General features: G+C 48.5%; 2 protein-coding genes and 2 non-coding genes across 4 annotated transcripts; 2 read left to right on the forward strand and 2 right to left on the reverse strand.

Moving 5' to 3' along the window:
- Nucleotides 1-5,711: 5,711 nt before the first annotated feature.
- TRNAS-AGA lies at nucleotides 5,712-5,793 on the forward strand. The gene has a single exon. It is a non-coding gene; the product is annotated as a tRNA-Ser (tRNA).
- Nucleotides 5,794-8,557: 2,764 nt separating this feature from the next.
- On the forward strand, nucleotides 8,558-8,639 carry TRNAS-AGA. The gene has a single exon. It is a non-coding gene; the product is annotated as a tRNA-Ser (tRNA).
- Nucleotides 8,640-9,207: 568 nt separating this feature from the next.
- On the reverse strand, nucleotides 9,208-12,554 carry LOC119311573 (cleavage and polyadenylation specificity factor subunit 3-I-like). Its single transcript, XM_037587223.1, has 5 exons — nucleotides 12,393-12,554; nucleotides 12,209-12,306; nucleotides 12,079-12,124; nucleotides 11,841-11,990; nucleotides 9,208-11,134 (listed from the first exon to the last, which is right to left on the reverse strand). The coding sequence occupies exons 1-5, from the start codon at nucleotides 12,540-12,542 to the stop codon at nucleotides 9,497-9,499; spliced, it is 2,082 nt and encodes a 693-aa protein (XP_037443120.1). The 5' UTR covers nucleotides 12,543-12,554; the 3' UTR covers nucleotides 9,208-9,496.
- Nucleotides 12,555-15,133: 2,579 nt separating this feature from the next.
- LOC119311574 lies at nucleotides 15,134-18,041 on the reverse strand. The gene is made up of 2 exons (XM_037587224.1): nucleotides 17,942-18,041; nucleotides 15,134-17,568 (listed from the first exon to the last, which is right to left on the reverse strand). Exon 2 carries the CDS (start codon nucleotides 17,553-17,555, stop codon nucleotides 15,411-15,413), a length of 2,145 nt encoding a protein of 714 aa, XP_037443121.1. The 5' UTR covers nucleotides 17,556-17,568; nucleotides 17,942-18,041; the 3' UTR covers nucleotides 15,134-15,410.
- Between the last annotated feature and the right edge of the window lie 1,344 nt (nucleotides 18,042-19,385).

Below are 19,385 nucleotides of genomic sequence, written 5' to 3' on the forward strand. Positions count from 1 at the left end.
GTCACCGAGCCACTCAAAATGCCCACATTTCTTTAGAACCTGAAAAACAAGGGGCCGGCGGTGCATTAACCCTAGATCCACTGCCCTAATTCGATGAAAAAGGAAAGAAATCAAGAGAAATTAGACCATACGATTGGTCAAGAACACAAATCTAACCTGCCCCGGTTGTGGCCTGCTTAAGCATTTCACAAACTCGCGCCCACGGTTGCCATTTTCTTCCTTCACACAAGTCAAACGCTTCAGAGGCTCCATGCGCGGGCAATCGGGGCATCTTGTCAACGGCAGTGGACCGTACTGCGTCCATGATTGGCGGGAGGTCGAAGTCGAGCTAGACATCACTCGCCGGCAGCGCGCTTCGTTGTCGGTGCAGGGGAAGAAGAAGGTGGGAAAGGAAAGGGGCAAGCTCGGGCTCGTGGCTGGCTCGGGTCGGGGCACCCTAATGAGCACGGGCATGCTTGTGTGGATAAGTTGTGGGTCCCGCCCGTATGAGAGTAACTGGTGGGTCCCGCGTGTCATAACTCAAATCGCTAACCCCTCGTGTTTTGCATTTCATGGTTAAACAGAGCCATGTCGCATTGGAGCTATAGTTGGCTTGAAAGACGTCGCAGGAAAGCTATTTTTGTAAACTACATCGCACTACGTACAATTTACATGAAAAACGTCGCACGGGAGCTATTGGCCCATAAATTTAGCCTGTTTCCGCATTAGTGCCCGTGGATTTGTTTGAACCGGTCCGCGGACGGATACAGGGTTCATTTTGAGGATTGGCATTAGAGATGCCCTTACGTGCCCGGTTACATGCATGTGATTGATGCAGATGAAGAGAAAGAAAGAAAAAAAAGTAAAGAAAGAAAGAGAAAATGTGGTCACGTGATGGGGCGTATCCGGGTGAGACTGCAAGCCCTCATTTCCTCTCTATATTTGATGTGAATATAAGAGTTTGCGGACATACCAAACGTATAGGACTAATAGAGGGGTCCGATTAGGTTTTTTTCTTCCTTCTCTCTTGTCCGGGTACTTACTGGGCATGTTTGTGGAGGATTTGAGGGGACCGGCCATAGATAATCTTATAATAACTATTTTTTGCGGGTGAATCTAATAATAACTTGGTGAAACACATGACCGGATCGATCTAGTACTAGCACAGACGCGATGGGTCGCTAAAAGCACATAAGATTACGTGCCGCTTCCTTGCCTGATTTATTATCAAAAGAAAAATCACACAGTGGATCACCTAGCTAGTAAGTAGGATAGGGAGACCTAGACAACTCGATCGGACACAATCCGTGCTCAATCGCAGTGATAATACCGCGCACAGGTACATGTTACTGCTGTCCGACTCGGACTAGCTTTCTGCTGGTTCCTCTCATATATAGGAGTACAATGGAGCACGCCACACAACCACCGATCAACGCGGGACGCAACCAGCAGCCGCTATGGGAGCAGCCTTGTCCATCTCCACCGTCGACGCACTAGCCAGGGCGATCAAGAACAAAGTGCGTCGGAGGTGGTTAACTGCGCCCCATCATGGCACCGCCGATTGGTCTGGCCTGCCGGAGGACCTCCTCCTGACCGTCATGGCAGAGCTGGATGTCCCCAGCATTATCCGATCCGGCGCCGTCTGCACGTCCTGGCACCACGCCTATGAGACCTTCCGCGGCCTCCAGCTTCCCTCGCCAAAGCAGGCACCTTGCCTGTTCTATGCATGCGACGAGTACGGGCCCAACAATACCGCCCTGTATTGTCCCTCCACAAACGCCACGTTCCGTGTCCCCTTTCAAAGGCCCCTCGAGGAGAGCCGGGGATTCGTCTCCTCTTGTCACGGCTGGGTGTTCTCCACCGATGAGTCCGGGGACCCGTACCTTCTCAACCCTATTACGGGCTCCCGGGCCGCGCTCCCACCGTTCGTGACAATCTACCACGGGGAGAGCCGCTATGACCACGACCATAAGTGTGCTCTGAAGGCTCGACTGGAGAACAGATCCCACAACCCGATGGTCACCTGGGCATGGCATTCGGGGTATATCCGGGTTGCCATCTCCGCTGCCACCGAGATAGACGCATGCACCGTGGTAATCGTGCATACCCCAGACGAGTGGAGGCTCTCCTTTGCTAGGCCCGGTGACAAGCAGTGGACATTGCTCCCTAGCGACCAAGGCTTTATAGATGTTCTTTACAATGATAAGGACGGCTTGTTCTACGCTCTAGGTTGTGATTGTTCTATTTACACGATAGATCTCAATGGCCCTTTGCCGATGGTGAAGATGATCATGCGTGGCGTGTCATCCTGGGGCAACCCTACCCAGTATCTCGCATTCTCCCCATCAGGTGAACTTCAGCAAGTCTGGAGGATCTGGAATTGCGCACATGTTCCAATCAAAAATATGGTCGATGATGGCAGTGTAGATTTCGCGAACGAATATGACGACGACAAGTTCAGTGAGCTGTTTGAAGATGATTATAAGTTCACTACGGCGAAACTCTTCATTTTCAAGGTTGACATTGGCAGGCAGAAGCTGGTGGAGCTACGGGATATTGGAGACCACGCGCTATTCCTCGGGTACAACAATGTCGTGTATGTTTCCACTAAGGACTTTCCGGCGTTCAAACCAAACCACGCTTACCTCACGGATGACCGTTTTGAATGTAAGCCAAGATTGAAAGAGGACCTGGGTATTTGGAACGTCAAGGAGAGGAATATGCAGAAACTTGAGGATGCATGGCCATGCATGTATTCTTGGCTAGATTTACCAGCTCCGATTTGGATCACGCCAAGGTTTTAGTAACTACTACTGTATTTTATATTAAGCATAATACCGGAGAGGCAATGAAGTTCAGTTACCATGGTGAGATGCCTCGTAGAAAAGGGGCTCAATTTGTTCGATGTTTGTAAAAGTTGACATGTTATTCGTAAATTGATAAAAGTTCATCATACAATTTCCGAATTGTTCGCCTCGGCATTCCAAATGTTTAAATTTTTGTATGAGAAAAAAAACATGGCTTTGGGCATCGCCAAGCTCTCGTCCGCCTCTGTTGTGCCCAGTGGCGGAGCTACAGCAAGGCCGAATGGGCCGTGGCCCGCCCAGCCCATTCGATTTTTCTGCAGTGTATACTTACTTTTGGGCCATGAAACACCATCCCAATAGTTCTTTCCTACTGTCGGCCCACCCAGTTTTCTGGGCCAAACTCCGCCACTGGTTGTGCCGTTCTGCCGAGATCTTCTGGCATGGCATGCTTGTTACCTCTGACTGCCAGGACACCATTGCGCACGAGACATGGCATGCCTTGCTGCTTCTTCCTCGCTCATCCGCTGACGTCGTTGCTTCCCAAACCAATGGGCATGCGTGTCTCAGGTATACATGCATTCTGTCGAACACGTGGAAGGCGTCGCGAACTCGCGATCCACAGAGTCCAGCAGCTGCTGCGCGCCTTTGCCCAAGTTCGTGCCCGAGACGACACGACACACGAACACGAGAGAGACTCGGCGTTGCACAAGACCTGGAGATACAACTGCGCAAGAACACGAGAGAGACTTCTACAACTTTTACCACTAGTTATCGCTCGTACCAGATGTTGACGACACAGACGCCCCCGACGACGGCACCACCGAACCCCCGACGACCTCCTCGGCAATATCCACGTTAGGATCGCCACCCTGCACGACCACGCCGTCTGCAGGTCGTGGCGCTCCGCCACGGCGCGGCTCCCGGCACCGCCCGCCGTCCCGTTGCTGCTCGTCTCGCCGTGCAGCAACCGGTCCAGCGGGAGGAAGCACCTGTGCGGGCCCGACTACGCCTGGGTCACGCGCGTCCCGACCAAGGTGGAGTACAAGCTGTTCGTTGGCTCGCACGATGGCGGTTGGGTCTTCGCCTTCGACAACCGCGAGCTCACGCTCGTGAACATCTTCTCCAGCGCCGAGATGCCGGTGTGCCCACTAAAGCCGGGCCGTCTAAGGCAAAACCCCATCGCTAAAATCATCTTCTCCGACGCCCCTACCTCCTCTAACGGCTGCGTCCTCGCCGCCATCACCGATGATCTATCGCCTCAACATTGCATTGTGCAAAGCTGGCAAAGTGGGTGGACCATGACAACTTGGCACAAGAAGATGTTCGCGGACATTGCCTTCTGCGACGGTGATCTCTACGGCCTCACTTACCCCGACGAGGGCTTGGTCAAGTTTAAATTCAACACCAGGGGAGAAGGAAAGCCCGTGATCACATCTACCCACCAGTTAGCCGTCCGAAGGCGCAATGGCCCCACCATGAAGCATGACCCCAGTTCATACGGTTGTTGCATGGTTGAGCTACATGGGGAGCATCTATGGCGATAAGGACCCGATGGTTGCCCGACCGCGAGCCTTTCTTCAAGGTCTTCATGCTAGTCGATGCAAACCCCGGCGGCATCTACTGGCACAAGTGGGCTGAGGTGAAGAGCTTTGGTGAGTATGACTTGTTCTTGGGGCCGACAAGGTCTAAAGCGGTGCACGTGCCTGTTGGCGCCGAACGCCGCGGTCTAGAGAGAAACCACATCTATTACTCGAAATCTACCCGCTCTAGAGAACATGAGTCGCGTGGCAACGAAGTGTACACGGTGGCATTGGAAGGTGGTGACCACATGTGTTGTAGGGAAGACCAAAGTATGGACGATGGTCCAGAGAGGACAGGATACTACACGACGGGTTGGGACTATGCTTCAATGTGGCTACATCCTCCAGAGTTGTAACCTATATATTTGCTAGCTTAGTGCAAATAATATTTATCCTAACACTAGAACCATGGCTTGGATATTATCATGCATGGTACAACTCTAGTTAATTAACATTACCGTGTTGTTTTAATCTTTACTACTCCTTCGATCCATCCATATTGCTAGTATAAACCATGCCGAGCAGAATTGCCCAAAGTCCTTCTCGCCGATTGACCATCGTTGCCCTCGAAAACAAGAACCGAAGCCGCGTCGTGGAATCGATTTGCTCTTTGGATGCCGAGTGATTAGATTTCTTCTAGTTCAAGACTTGTGGAGTTTACTGATCAGAGTTGATTGCCCCACGTACTTGATTTATTGTGGGGTGTTTGCAGTGGAGTACGAGCAGTAGTAGCTGTGGTGAACTAGGCCAAATGGATTTTAGCAAGCAGCTCATAATCGTAGTGCAGTTTGACCACCGAACTTAATTTTGTCGTCGTTCAAATTCGACATGTTCTCATTATGTTGCCATCCCAGTAAAGCACAAGTAGATCTGTTGTAGTACTCGGCTAGCTCTACTGAACCTATAAATTCAGAATTAGTTTCTACTCTTAGTTGCAGGCGACATCTCTGAATTTCTCAAGTTCCATTTACTTCACATCTCAAGTTCTGTACTTGATACTTTCTCGGGTTCATGCGTGTTGCTCGCTAGCTAGGCTGGGAGTTGCAGCAATGCAGGGCTCTGACCTCAAGCCAAGATCAGCACTCAGGGGCGGCGCGATGCTGACGGACGGCATTCCCAGCGGCGTCGAGCCAGCTGCTCTGGCGGCTCCTGCTCGGCCTCCTCACTCCTCAGGTAACCTCATGTGTGGTTGCTTGATCGCGGTGAACATGGCGGAACTGCTACTTGTCTGACACGGAACACACTGCATGCCCTTTTTTTCCTAGCGTTCTGATTCCAACTGGTTCTGTATTCCAAGCTGACTGAACAAAGATAAGCAGACTGAGAGAAATTTAGACATCAATCAGTGGTCGTGCCGGAGTGGTTATCGGGCATGACTAGAAATCATGTGGGCTTTGCCCGCGCAGGTTCGAATCCTGCCGACCACGCTTCACCCCTTTTTGTTCTCCTATTTTTTCCTTGAAAAGGCCAAAACACCAACCCAAACAAATTTTGCATGTGTTTTTCCTCTCCTTTTTACAACACAATATTCTACAAAACGACCACAAATTTATAAGAATGGGCTTAACATTTTTTTTAGGTGAAAGGCGAACACCACCTGTTTAGGAGCATACAAAGATTGTTTGGTGCGTTAACCAGCCAACATGACGACCAACTTTCAGAGTAGTAGCCACTCGATCTAGCCTATGAGCCGGACGAGGCTGTTCTGATCCCGAGCGCATGTAAACTCGGAAGAACAATTAAATCACATAAAATAGAAAAATCCCTTTTTGTTCTCCTATTTTTTCCTTGAAAAGGCCAAAACACCAACCCAAACAAATTTTGCATGTGTTTTTCCTCTCCTTTTTACAACACAATATTCTACAAAACGACCACAAATTTATAAGAATGGGCTTAACATTTTTTTTAGGTGAAAGGCGAACACCACCTGTTTAGGAGCATACAAAGATTGTTTGGTGCGTTAACCAGCCAACATGACGACCAACTTTCAGAGTAGTAGCCACTCGATCTAGCCTATGAGCCGGACGAGGCTGTTCTGATCCCGAGCGCATGTAAACTCGGAAGAACAATTAAATCACATAAAATAGAAAAATAAAGTCAGATAAATGTTTTGACTACTTGCAAAGTTTCATCATCGGATGACATTGTGGCAAGAAAACACAATTGATGCTCTAAAAGGTTATTTTCAAAAGCATTTTCGAGCATCAAATTTTTTTTTTGCAACATCTCCCACGAATGCCATTTCATGATGAAGCTTTGCAAGCAATGAAAACATTTATCTATGTTTGCCACAAAAAATATTCAGGACTTTTAGAATTTTTCCTTTTTTTATTTTACTGTTCACCCGACCTCACATGAGCTCGGGATCAGAACAACACTTTCGTTATGAGCCTCCTTATTACAAGTGCGTCGTTCATGGCCAAAATTAGAAGCCAAAAAACTATTCATGAGAGCTAAGATATCCTTCAGAATTATGCAGTGTCCCATGACTGTTTAGGTGCTTGAACATCGTTAATGACTCTCAGGCAGTCAGTTGCCATGCATAGCTTGTCCCGCATAAGATCTTCTCCCAAAACGAGCGCTTCCTGGCAAGCATAAGCCTCTAGGGTCGCCGTAGTCATCACCCCTTCGAAAACCACTACCAATGAACCAAGGTAGGTGCCCTTGTCATTTCAGTGTGGTGCAGCGGAGGATGGTCGAGACCCAGTGAGGAAGGAGGCTGGATGCAGCTGGGTGGAGGTTCGAAACGAGGTGCACAATGCCACATCAGCAAAACCACTTGCCAAAACCACTATAATCAGGGTTAGGTTGTGATTCACATGGTTTTGGAAAGATCGGGGTTAAATACCACATTTTAGACCTCAGGGGGTAAAATTGCCGGTTTATGTACCCAGGGGTTATGTGAACTTCTTTCTCGGCGCTGACATGCCTCCTGCTCAATGCAGGTGAACGCCATGGAGCTCGACATGTCCAACGTGGACGTGCCAAAGAATGTCCTTGCCCAGCCTGCGTTGCACGGGCTTTCCACTGCAATAACGATGGAAGGAGGGATGACATGACCTGGGCTCCTGAGAGTGGTGATCGTGGCCGCACAGGAGTGACACTAAAATTCCCAATTTATGGCAGCATAAGTGGTACTTCAATTTTTTGGCACCCTAAAAAACAAGAATTTTTTTGAATCGATTTGCATGTCGAGTAAATAGATTCTTCTACTTCAAGATTTGTGGAATTTATTGATCAGAGTTGATTGCCTGCCACGCGTAGACCATGCACTGTGGAGTATGAGCAGTAATAGTTGGGGGTGAGCAATGTGGTCTAGGATATGTATTTTCGCTGATGAATTGACTTTTTGATCATGGGAAGACAATTTGAGGACATGCCACGGTGGATTTTTATTGTGATGAATGCCACGAGGCATTTTGGGGAAACTATAAACCGTTTGGTCTAATTAGTGAACTCCCATGAATTTTAGCCTAGCCCAAACGGATTCCAGCAAGCAGCTCATAGTTCTGCTTGACTACCGAACTTAATTTTGTCGCGCCAACTAGACAAGTGGCTCTGCTGTACTCGGCTCTACTGACCTACAAATTCAAAGTTAGTTTTAACTTTGAGTTGCAGGCAGCATATTTGAATTTCACAAGCTCCGTTTGCTTCATTACTGAAGTTCTGAACTTTATATTCTCGGCGTCCTCAGCGGCGGCGGCCAGCAAGCCCGCCTTCTTGTGGGCTCTCCTCGCACCCAATGGCGGCGCCATGCTGACAGCATTCTGGGTGTCGAGCCAACTGTTATGTCGGCTCCTGCTTGCCTCCTCGGATAAGCTCACGCGGTTGCTTGATTGCGGAAAACATGGCTGAATTGCTACTTGTATGACACCTAATACAATGCCTGTTTTTTTACAAGTTTGATTGTATTGGTTCAAACAGTTTGCTACTCCAAGCTGACTACGAACGACTGAGCAGGCGGTGAGAAGCTAAAAATAGCGAATAGCGAATAGTTGAAATTGAAGTGTACATTCGATCGATATGTTGGGTTTTTGTAGATATCTTATCACATACGTTGGAAAATGACTTAATTGTTGTACCTGTCTGTCTGGCACCGAACCGAAAAGGCTGCTTGTTTTGTGGCCAGCGTTTTCCTACTAGCCTAAGTTCTCAGCACTCTAAAGGCAACTCAGAGATTCATAACAAGCAGTGGTCGTGCCGGAGTGGTTATCGGGCATGACTAGAAATCATGTGGGCTTTGCCCGCGCAGGTTCGAATCCTGCCGACCACGCTTCTACCTTTTTTTCATTTTGCTTTTTTTATTTCCTCTCTCTCTTCATGATTGTTTATGTTTAATGTGGAAGGAACAAAATTGATGGTGCTAGTGCTACTAGCCGAGTGTCACCTCTACGGCAAAGGTGCACTGTTTTGTCTTACGAGCAGAAGCAGTGGACATGTGAATTTTACCGTAGTTCTAACCATTGTGTAGATTGGTTTGATGATGATGGGCTGCACATGTCCACATTTTTTACTACGTAGCAGGAACCAAATCTAACCATTCTGTGGATTGGTTTGATGATGGTGGTGATGATGATGAGATGCACATGTACACATTTTTTACTAACAGGAGCTGTTGTTTGCACGAGCTCTAGAAGTTCAGTTGTCATGCATATACCACAAAAAATGTGCAGAGAATAGCCCCAAGAACCAAAAATTATACACCAATGACATGAATGACGAGAATCTAATCAGGAACAGGCAAGGAAAATGCTGGATGCAAGCGAAGACCTCAAAAGATTTCATAAAGAATGGAAACTGGTCAGGAACAGGTAATGAGAAACACTGGATGCAAGGAAACATGAACAAGAATCAACTTTACTGGGACTTCAGCCAGTACGAGTTTTACTGGAAGTGAAGAGGATTGTTCACATAACTGCTAGGAGTGACCACAACAGTCTAGTATCCATAATCGACCAATTCGTTGACATACGACTGAACCACTTTTTATATTGACATAATGTTACAACTCATGTTTCAGAGGCAGTATTGCACTCTTTTTTTTTCCATGTCAGCCAAGTTTGAACTGCTATTTTTTTCACCTAGGAAACATTGAACAAGTTAAAGCATAATCTTATTTATGGCTTTCCGTTAGGATGCCGAGAGTGGGATTGGTCTCACTGCACCCTGTATGCGGCGGAATGCAGTGCTGATCCTTTCTTTCAGTGCAGCATTTTCACACTCGACATCACCACTCCTCCCATCCAAATGCGCGATGTCTCCGTCCACCGATATAACAAGCTTCCCTTCCTCTGCGACTTTGACATCACCGAAAAGTGACACCATGAGAGCATATACTACCTTCTGCGCCACCTTCTCCGTTTCCTCTTCTGTCTTTGCTGCTGCTTCGATCGGAACAGCCTTTGGGCCTTCACGGCCTATGTTCAAGATCGTGGCCACCACAGAATCGGACACCATGTCGCTTATGGAATCAGAGGACCACTGCAGTGTAACATAGCTTTCTGATTCCAGGCGAATGGTCACCCTCTCGTGAACAATCAGCGTTGGAACATCAGGTTCCTCGGTTGATGATTCCACACTCTCGTATATCTGCTTTAGCCTGTACTTGATGACTTCAAAAGAACCAGAATATGGGACGGAGATCCGCTGAGTAATGTTAGTAGTAGATAACTGTGTGTACACACGGAGATCCTCAGGGGCCATGATCTGATACGTGAAGCCCTTCTTCACGAGTAAGCCACTAACTGATTCTTCCGCTTCTGGTACCTTTTCTGCCAGTCTGCCAACTATCTTCGCCATTTTCTCAGAGCTGAAATACATCTCCACTGATTGGCAGTTCTTGGGAGAGACGATTTTTGTGTTTGTTCCATCAAACTGAGTAATAAGTTTCTGTTTAAGCCTCCCCATCTCATTTGCCTCTCCGTGTACAAGAATAATGTTGGGTGGGCGAAGCTCATCCAAGAAACCGCTCGTCTGTAGGAAATCAGCGTGAGCGGAAAAGGAGATGTAGAAGATCTGCATATGAAGGGGAGCAGTGAGCCCATTCGCTAACGTCACTTCTCTCGGCTCGCTGATAATGGCCTTCACAAGGGAGCCTTCTACGGCAAAACCTGGAATAACACATGTGTTCTTCTTATCTGTGCACCACTTGTCAAAGAGCTGCCTGGAGAGGCCACTTTGGAGACTACCTGGACTTGCCATCACCACTGACGGACCCACATCATGGAAGTTGTCTATGCTATTCAAAGGCTCAATATGCTTGAAATGGAAGGGATTGGATTGTGCAAACTGGTTCCTGATCCTTTCGTTCATGGAGTTTATGTATGTCTGGTAGACAGCCATGCACTTCTTCGCAAGAGGGGAGGCGTAATAGATTGGAATCTTATGGAGCTCTGGGTAGTTAGACCAATACTCATCCAGGATAAGCAACAGTTCCTGTGCTCTACCAAGAGCATATGCCGGGATAAGAACACGCCCCCCTTGAGAAACCGTGTTGTGGATGGCATCCGTGAAGCGCTTTTCTCTGACATGGCGGGGTTGGTGTTGCTGCACGCCATAAGTTGACTCGATAATGCAAATATCAGGGGAGAACTGGGGGACCTCAGCAGCTTTCAGGTGCCGGTCTTCTTCACGGGAGTAGTCACCAGTGTAAAGAATGCGAACACCGGCAATATCCACCATGAACATGGCAGCACCAAGTACATGGCCAGCAGTATAGCACCAGAAGCGTATGCCATTAACTTCCAGTGTCTGGTGGAAGTCTATGACCTGCATGACAATTATATGTTAATACAATGTCCATTCTTCCTGTGGCAAATTCAGACTTCTAATCCTCACAAGCAGAATCAGGCCGTAGCTGTGAAGGGAAAAAAAATCCTGCTAATTGGAAGCAATGCCCAGATAATAAATATAGGGTTATTAATTTCACCAACAGCCCAATGACATTTAAATGTTTTGACTATTCGGAATTGAACGGACACATAAGCATTCCAAAGGCGGGAGGCAGGAGCTAGCGAGATGGAGGAAACTGAATCTAAGTTCACTTTACAATATCAACTAGACACATATATTTGTAGGCAACAACCAGCTACCTAAAGAACAGAGTTTGACTGAATTTGTAGGAAAAACCATCAATAACTACGATACCAAGTTAATATCACTGGATACACAACAAAAATATATTTTCGTATTATATCTATTTAGTAATGTAGTTGTTGATGCTTTTTTCCTACAAACATGATCAAATTGTGCACCATTTAACTTCAGACAAAATTTCATATGCCTTCTTTTCAGAAACAGAGTTCTTCTTTTTTCCCTCTAAAATAGTGTTTCAAATTCTCTATCGACCAGGCATTATCGATCATCATCGTATTAGCAACAGGCATCTCAGACCAAACGAAACGGATCAATTCATTCACTTTTGTTCCATTTACACATGCCGGAAACAAAGAGATGAGCGAAAACAAGGTGGTACCTCGATCTTGTCCATGGAACGGATGATGTCCTGCTCGTCAAACAGCATGTCCTCCACCGACACCTTGCTGACCTTGACGTAATCCGAGAGCAGCAGCCTGTAGATGGCCTTGGTGGCGTGGGTCATGAACACGCGGCCCTTGAACGTCGTCTGCAGAGAAACACAGAGCAGAGCAGAGCAGATTCAGGCACCAAACAACATGACAACATCGACCCCCGCTGCAGTTAATAGTTCCAACCTTCTCGAGGAAGTAGGGCAGTGAGGCGGCGTGGTCCAAGTGGAAGCTGCAAATCCAATCCAAGGCCAGAAATTAAGCGGTAGGAACGCAGATATGCGGAGGTGGGGATGGAGGAGGTGCGGTTGCTTACTGAGTGACGAGGAGGACGTCGATGGCGGAGGGGTCGATCTCGTCGAAGTAGGGCAGCGCCGCCATGCCGGAGTAGGCCGGGTGGATGCCGCAGTCGAACTGGGCAACAGCGAAGAGCCAGTCAGTGGGAATCCCCGGACAAGGAGAGGCACGAGGGGAGAGGGAGGAGGGGTTTGGATGCGAACGAGGACGGTGCGGCCCTTGAAGGACATGTGGACGCAGGAGCGGCCGACCTCGCCGCCGGCGCCCAGCGGCGTGACCACCATATGGTCGCCCTCCCGCCCGCCCGCCGCCGGCCGCTTCCCCGCCGGCGGCGCCGTCGCCACAGATGTCATTTTTTCCCCTTCCGCTTTGCCTATGAAAGCTACTCCAGCCTACATAGAAAGAGAGAGTACTGTATCTTTTTTTTCTTTTTGATTGAGGATCGAGAGTAGTGTTGATTTCAGTATCAGTAGCTTTCCTGTTTCCCGAGGGATTCGTTTTCTTGGTGTATTTTCTACTCCCTTCGTCCGAAATTACTCATCGAAGAAATGAATAAAAATAGATGTATCTAAAATTAAAATACGTCTACATACATTCATTCATCCGACAAGTATTTCCGGATGGAAGGAGTACTTCTCAGCAATTTTTCCATGTAATCCTAAAAAAAGCAAAAATTTTGTGATTGCCATTTGTAATTCTGAGGATTTAGCTGTGTGCATCATGCGTATGGTTTTTCATTGTTGTTGTTTACCGTGTTCCTCTTAGGCCGTTTGGTGCTTCCTTGGCGGCGCCCACCGCCCTCCGTGCGTATAAAAGGGTTTGCTCCCATCGTAGATCTTCACCTCGCGTTCGGCTCCCAAATACAAAATGGCGCCCACATGTTACCTCGTCGTCCGTGTGTGAATCGCCATAGGCCATCGGCAGGTCCCCTTCTCTTCTACCGACACTAGCCATCCATCTCTCCTTCGTATGACTAAAGTGGTGGCGACACAGGAGCCACCAGTGATGGCTTATGGGAGTCACGTGTGGAGGCCACCACTGAGGCATGCAGGCGGAACAAATCAGTCGTGCCAGCATGTTGTCCTCCTCGTCGTTGTTTGTGTCCTCATCATCCATGCTGCACCACTGCAGGAGCGCGAGAGCCCGACTGATACCTCCTTCTAGGTCTCTTGGTTGTGCATCCTGCCACCAGCAGCCTCTTGGCCCAGATCCAACCATCTTTTTACCCCATGACACGACAGCTCTCCGAACCACGCATATGTGCCTCCCTAGCTCAGGTCCGTTGACTATCCTTCGTTTTTGGAACCAGATCATCTGACTTGCGCAAGGGATGTTAGGTAAGCTACAATACTCTGACATCCCTTCATCAGATTTCCCTAAAACATAATGTAACACAGAGGTGTACAAACAGTCTACAGTAATCAACATACAGTACTGTAGATTCAAGATTGACAATTTTTGGTCTTTCCAAATGTATTTTTTTCTTCTCATAATATGTTAGGTTCAAGATTGAAAAAATATTCAACACAAATGTCAGTAATTAAAATCTTGGAAGGGGCTCGAAAAAAAATAATATACAGTAGCTATTGACAATTTTCAAATGCAAGATTATCAGGAAACCTACATATTTAGATTCTCGCCAATTTGTTCATCCTTCTATATTAAAAGGATTATTGGCGAATCTGCTCAGCCCGCGCAAAGAGATTGGGCCTGCACATGATAAATGAGTTTGCTTTGCTATATTCCTCTTTTCATTTTAGCTTGATTCCTTCTTTTCCATACATGAGCCCTACGATGTATTGTTGTTGCATTTTGGTAGAGAGAAGACACAATATGCTGCTGTCAAATGTGAAGATCTGTCATCGAAGTATTAATTCGTTGAACACCCTGCATCTCTCTGAACTTTCTGTTTTGCTCGACTGCACCGCCGCAACTCTGGCTTGCATTCTTCCCTCCCTCGCAGGGTCGCTATCTAGGACCTCTCCCCGGCGCATCCTTCTAGCTTCGATCCCGGCGATGCATTGTCTACCTGCTTGCTTGCTTGGCTTTCTTAGGAATGGTCGTTCGGGTTTGCCTACTGAACGTTCCTAATTTACCTGCAAGGCTGCAACAGAGTCCTAGCTAGCTCTCAATTCACATACCGAGCTCTCCCCCAAGTCGCCTACAATTTTTTAGAATGGACCAGCACATATTAATTTGCCGATAATGCTCCATCTACAAACAGGCTACTTAAAGTAACGTAATCTTCCTAACTATAAATCCTCCCCCCCCCCCCCCTATTTCAACCGGGGTGGGCCCCAGCCACTAATCCTCATCCAATTAACTACCTCCACATCAACCTTTACGTAAAAACGTCACGTAAGTTTACGTGGTCTAGCATTACTCTTAATTTGCCTGGCAATACTGCAACATAACTCAACTACTAGGTGAACAAACAGGCAACTAATAAATCTTTTTGATTTTCCATCAAGTAAAGGGAGGAAGCAATTTTACATACTTTACAAGTTGACACATAGTATCTTTTCCCCAACTTTTATTTGCCAATTCAGTAGCTTAATTTGCCTACCTTCAACCAACAGAATAACTCAACTACTAGGGGAGAACTCAGGCATTTGTCAACTACTACACCACCGTGGCGGCAGAGAACGAACTACTTTTTTTTTCTTTTTTCGAAAAGGGGAAACACCCCGGCCTCTGCATCATCATCATGATGAGAACTAACTACTACACCTGATGATGATTAGTTGCCTGTTTGTGAAATCGTCTGGAACAACACTTTGTAATGAACGAATGATCAAAACCACCCTTCTTAGTTTCTTGCAAACAAACAATCGGGCATTCCGATTCATCGATTTTTCTATGAAGCGCAAGATATTTATTTGCAGAGTTCAATGCTCTCACATTCCAAAACAAAATATTCCATGAAACTGACGCATGACACAAGTTCAGAATTTAAATAGAGTTCTACTAGTAGCCAAATAACACAATAATAAACTGCACGGACACTGAAGAAGATCTTGCGTGATGATTCACTGAGAAGAACCATCATGCAGTAGAGCCCAGCTGTTGAATCACATAAAATGTACTCCCTCCGTCTAAAAATAGTTGTCATCAAAATGAATAAAAAAGGGATGTATTTAGAACTAAAATACATCTAGATACATCCCCTTTTATTTATTTTGATGACAAGTATTTCCGGACGAAGGGAGTATTGGTTAATTTTATTGGTGATGTCTTTGTGCACTTGATGTGCTGGGCGTTTGGTGTGCTTCCACGTCAAAAAAGGGTCCTACGTCCGCCTCCGGCTGCTGCATCCATCTGGCAGGGAGCTTCCGCTTGTGCGGAGGGTTGCTGAGCCCTAAACCCCCTGTGAAGCCCTCAGCAGATGGTGCTTTTCTGTCGTAGTCCATGGCATGCCCTATGATAAGCCAGACGGCATTCACGAACTCTGCTCCGGTGCTTAGCTTCTTGGCGTGAGACTCCTCGCCGCAGTGGTGGCTCGCGTAGCACAGCATCTCCACCCACACGCCGGCGATCACCTCCAGCATGTCAGCGTCGGGAAAGCACCACCTGTTGCCCAGCAGCATCCCGGCGAGCCAGGATCCGTCGGCATAGACCGGCCTGTCGCCCACGTCGTCGGCAGCTTCCTCGCCGATGCCGTAAACGTACTTGCCCCTCGAATCAGCCGGGAGCTGCCAGTTGGCTATCTTGTTGACGATCTCCGGTCTGGACAGCTTCATGGTGCCTTCCTTGGTGGACTTCAAATTAACCCACCACACCATATTATAGTACTTCAAGTTCTCCTTGTACCGGCCGGTGCGAACGACTCCGGGCAACAGGTAGGGATGCACCACCATGAGGAACAGCATGTGGTTGGAGAGCACCCTTATGCTGTCCCGGATCTCCTTGCCAGGGTCAGGGTCAGGGCCAGGGCACAGGGAGAGGTAGAGATCGGTGGCGATGTGCCACACGATGATGGTACGGTCCAGCTCGGTGTCGTCGGCGATCCGCGTGAGATCCTCGTACATCCCTTTCTCCTTGAGGATCCACCTGCCCCGTGCATTCATCAGATCATCTATTTTCCTCTTCCGGATCTCCCTCAGCACCACAGTCTTGATGGCGTCGGAGATGGGGGCGGTGCTCGAGTAGTGCATCTTCTGCCATCGGTCCTTCAGTCCAATCATCTTGGCGATCTTGCCTCTCAGGTGGCCGTCCTTGTTGGCGTCGGTGCAGAGGTCCAGCAGGTTGTACTGCCCAAGCGAGTCCATGGTGGCACTCCTCCTTGCTCCAGCCTTGAGCATCCGGCGGAGGCGCATCACCGCGCCGCAGAGCCGGTGCCATCCCCGGGCATGGTAGGACGCGCACGCCCAGGAAGACCCTGCCGCCCTGAGAGACGACGCGAGCTCCAATGCCATGGCTCCCACGAACAGGACGTAGGTGACGGCGACGTCACCTCTGCTGTAGGCGTCCTTGCTGCTGAGCTGAAACAGCACGAACGCGGCGACCACGGAGAGCGGCGCGACGGTCCGGATGCACAAGCCATGCCAGGTGTGGAGCACCGCCGCCTTGGTGTAGAGTATGTCGTACAGGAGGGAGAGCTCCATCGCGGCCAGCTGGAACACGTAGTTGCCGCCGTTGAGCTGGATGCCTTGCCGCATGACTTCGTACTGGGAGTAGTGCATCATCGGCCGATCAGCCAGGAGGCCCCTGCAAAAATTGAGCATGTAGTGGGCTCCCAACAGGACCTCCTCCGTGTCCAGCCTCTTTTCCCCCTCCTTCCCATGGTAAGGGCCATCGGTGGCCGACGGCTTGCCGTCGTTATCGAGAGAGCTCGCAATGCTGTCGATGCCGCCACACTTGAGCGCCCACGTCCTCTCGCCGTACTTGAGGCAGCCGGTGGCGAACATCAACGCGGCGGCGGCGAGCAGCGTCCCAGCTGGGTTCGTGCCGGCCGCGACGAACAGGTACATGACATAGGCGGCGCCGAGCACCTGCCCCGCGAGCACGAGCAGGTGGCGCAGCCAGAGCTGGTTGTCCTGGTAGGCGTAGGCGGTGATGGTGTCCGGCCCACCAAGGTGGAGCAACAGGAAGGGAGCCCAGAACGGCACCATCCGCATCTGGTGGTCGCCTGGACGTGGAGGAGACCTGCTTCTGCTCATGGTGATGGACATGTGGCCAAGGGCGTAGATTGCGGTGTAGTCGGCCATCAGGTAGGCCAGCCAGAGGAGGATTCTCAGCACACCTGAGGCTTCACGGCTACGCCGGATCCCTGCACAGCAGAGGAGGATGGCTTGCAGGGCGAAGCTGAGGATCACCAGAGCCTGGATGTTCCGTTCTTCCCAAAACGATGCTAGCCCTCCGCCCATTGCTCCGCTCCCACTGAAATTGTTGGACACACATGTAAATCAAATGCAAGTTAAACTGTTGGGCACAACTCGCCACTGTTCATCTCTGATGAGTGCAAACTAAAATGAGTTACTACTACATTGAGATTTCCTCGGAATTTTCGTTTGTTGCCGTACAAATTGAGTGTGGACTGAACCTCCTTATATAACTGCAAAAAATGGCTAAACTGCCGCTTACAAACTCTGGGACATTTTCGATAAGGGTTGGTACTTGGTAGTTGGTACTGGTCGTAGTAGTGCAAGATAGATCTAGGGTTGGGCACATTGGAAGGAAGAGAGCTACTGTAGTAGCTTAGGAAGAGAAGAATGGAGGGGGGCGGGTAAGGAGACGCGGGTTGGACCCTCACCTCGTGGTCGGGGAGGCAGCGGCCGGCGGCGAGGTGCGGATCCGGCAGGCCCTGGAGCCGGTGAGGTGGGGCGGAAGACCAAGACTTTGCTGCTACTCAAGTCAAGGCAGCAGACAGTGTGTCGCAAAGCGCAGGTATAAATCACATACAGCTCGGGGCCGAGCTGCCTTCTTTCATGGGCTTTGTTCGATACTTTGCGGAGCCATAGTCCATAGGAGCATCTCCAGCTGGACATACCAAATATGACCCTTTTGTGACCGGACGCGTCCGCTTTAAGCCATTATTTATCCCATCTTTTTTATTTTTCTTCTCATATGTTCGGTCACTTGCACGTGATTGGTGAAGATGGAGAGAGAAATAAAAGAATGAATAAGAAAGAGAAAAGATGATCCAGGGTGGGGCCGCATCCTACGTGGTGGAATGCTCGGGCGCGTCCGAGCCCTCATATCCTCCCCATATTTGAGATATCCGGCGTATAGGGATGATATGTGGGGTCCGGTTGGATCACTTTTTTCTTCTCTCTCCCGTTCGGTCACTGACTGGGCGCGTCCGCGGGCATATGAGGGATGGTTTGGGACGTCCGGCTGTAAATGCTCTAAGTGAGTAAAAAATTATACTCATACCTCAACCTTCTTTCTAAATATACTCCACTAGTAGAAAAATGACCTAATATGTGAAACATTAGTACCGGTTCGCATATGAGCCGGCACTAATGCTCCTATTAGTGCCGGTTCAAATGACTTGGCGGGAGGTGACCTTTAGTACCGGTTCTTTGGGAATCTTTAGTACCGGTTCGTGACACGAACCGGTAGTAAAGATGCTGGTGCCTAGCCAGCACCTTTAGTACCGGTTCGTGGAACGAACCGGTACTAAATAGGATGTGGCAGGCGCTATTTTTAGTCCCACCTCGCTCCCCTAACAAGAATTTGACCACCTTAAGTATGTTACTTCTCAAACTATCCCAAACATTTGGTCTTCATTGAACTCTATGTGTAGGATCTGTGGCTGCAATAGGAGTCTTCGCCGGTTCTTAAATCGGTGGTAGATTCCTATTGACGATTTAGATTCTATACAAAAAGATCGTTGATGATCAATGTATTTTTTATATGTACTTCTGTGTAGCAGTAGCGCGTTTTGGCTGAAAGGCGGTACTGATCAATGTATTTTTTCTGCGCTCAGATGCACAATTTAAATATGTTATTTTTCGAACTATCACAAGCATTTGGTCTTCATTGAACTCTATATATAAAAAAGAGGAAGAAGAAGCAGAAGAAGAGGAGGAAGAAGAAGAAGAGGAGGAGGAGGAAGAAGAAGAAGAAGAAGAAGAAGAAGAAGAAGAAGAGGAAGAAGACCAGGAAGAAGAGGAGGAAGAAGACGAAGAAGAGGACGAAGAAGAGGAAGAAGAAGAAGAAGAAGAAGGAGAAGAAGAGGAAGAAGAAGGAGA

This window comes from Triticum dicoccoides, chromosome 5B, assembly GCF_002162155.2.
Source record: "Triticum dicoccoides isolate Atlit2015 ecotype Zavitan chromosome 5B, WEW_v2.0, whole genome shotgun sequence".
Taxonomy (NCBI): domain Eukaryota; kingdom Viridiplantae; phylum Streptophyta; class Magnoliopsida; order Poales; family Poaceae; genus Triticum; species Triticum dicoccoides.

Coding starts and splice junctions, on each gene's coding strand:
- LOC119311573 (XM_037587223.1), bottom strand. CDS start 12,542: ATGACATCTGTGGCGACGGCGCCGCCGGCGGGGAAGCGGCCGGCGGCG. Junction 12,307..12,392: donor TCAAGGGCCGCACCGTCCTC/GTTCGCATCCAA, acceptor GCTGTTGCCCAG/TTCGACTGCGGCATCCACCC. Junction 11,991..12,078: donor TGCCCTACTTCCTCGAGAAG/GTTGGAACTATT, acceptor GTTTCTCTGCAG/ACGACGTTCAAGGGCCGCGT.
- LOC119311574 (XM_037587224.1), bottom strand. CDS start 17,555: ATGGGCGGAGGGCTAGCATCGTTTTGGGAAGAACGGAACATCCAGGCT.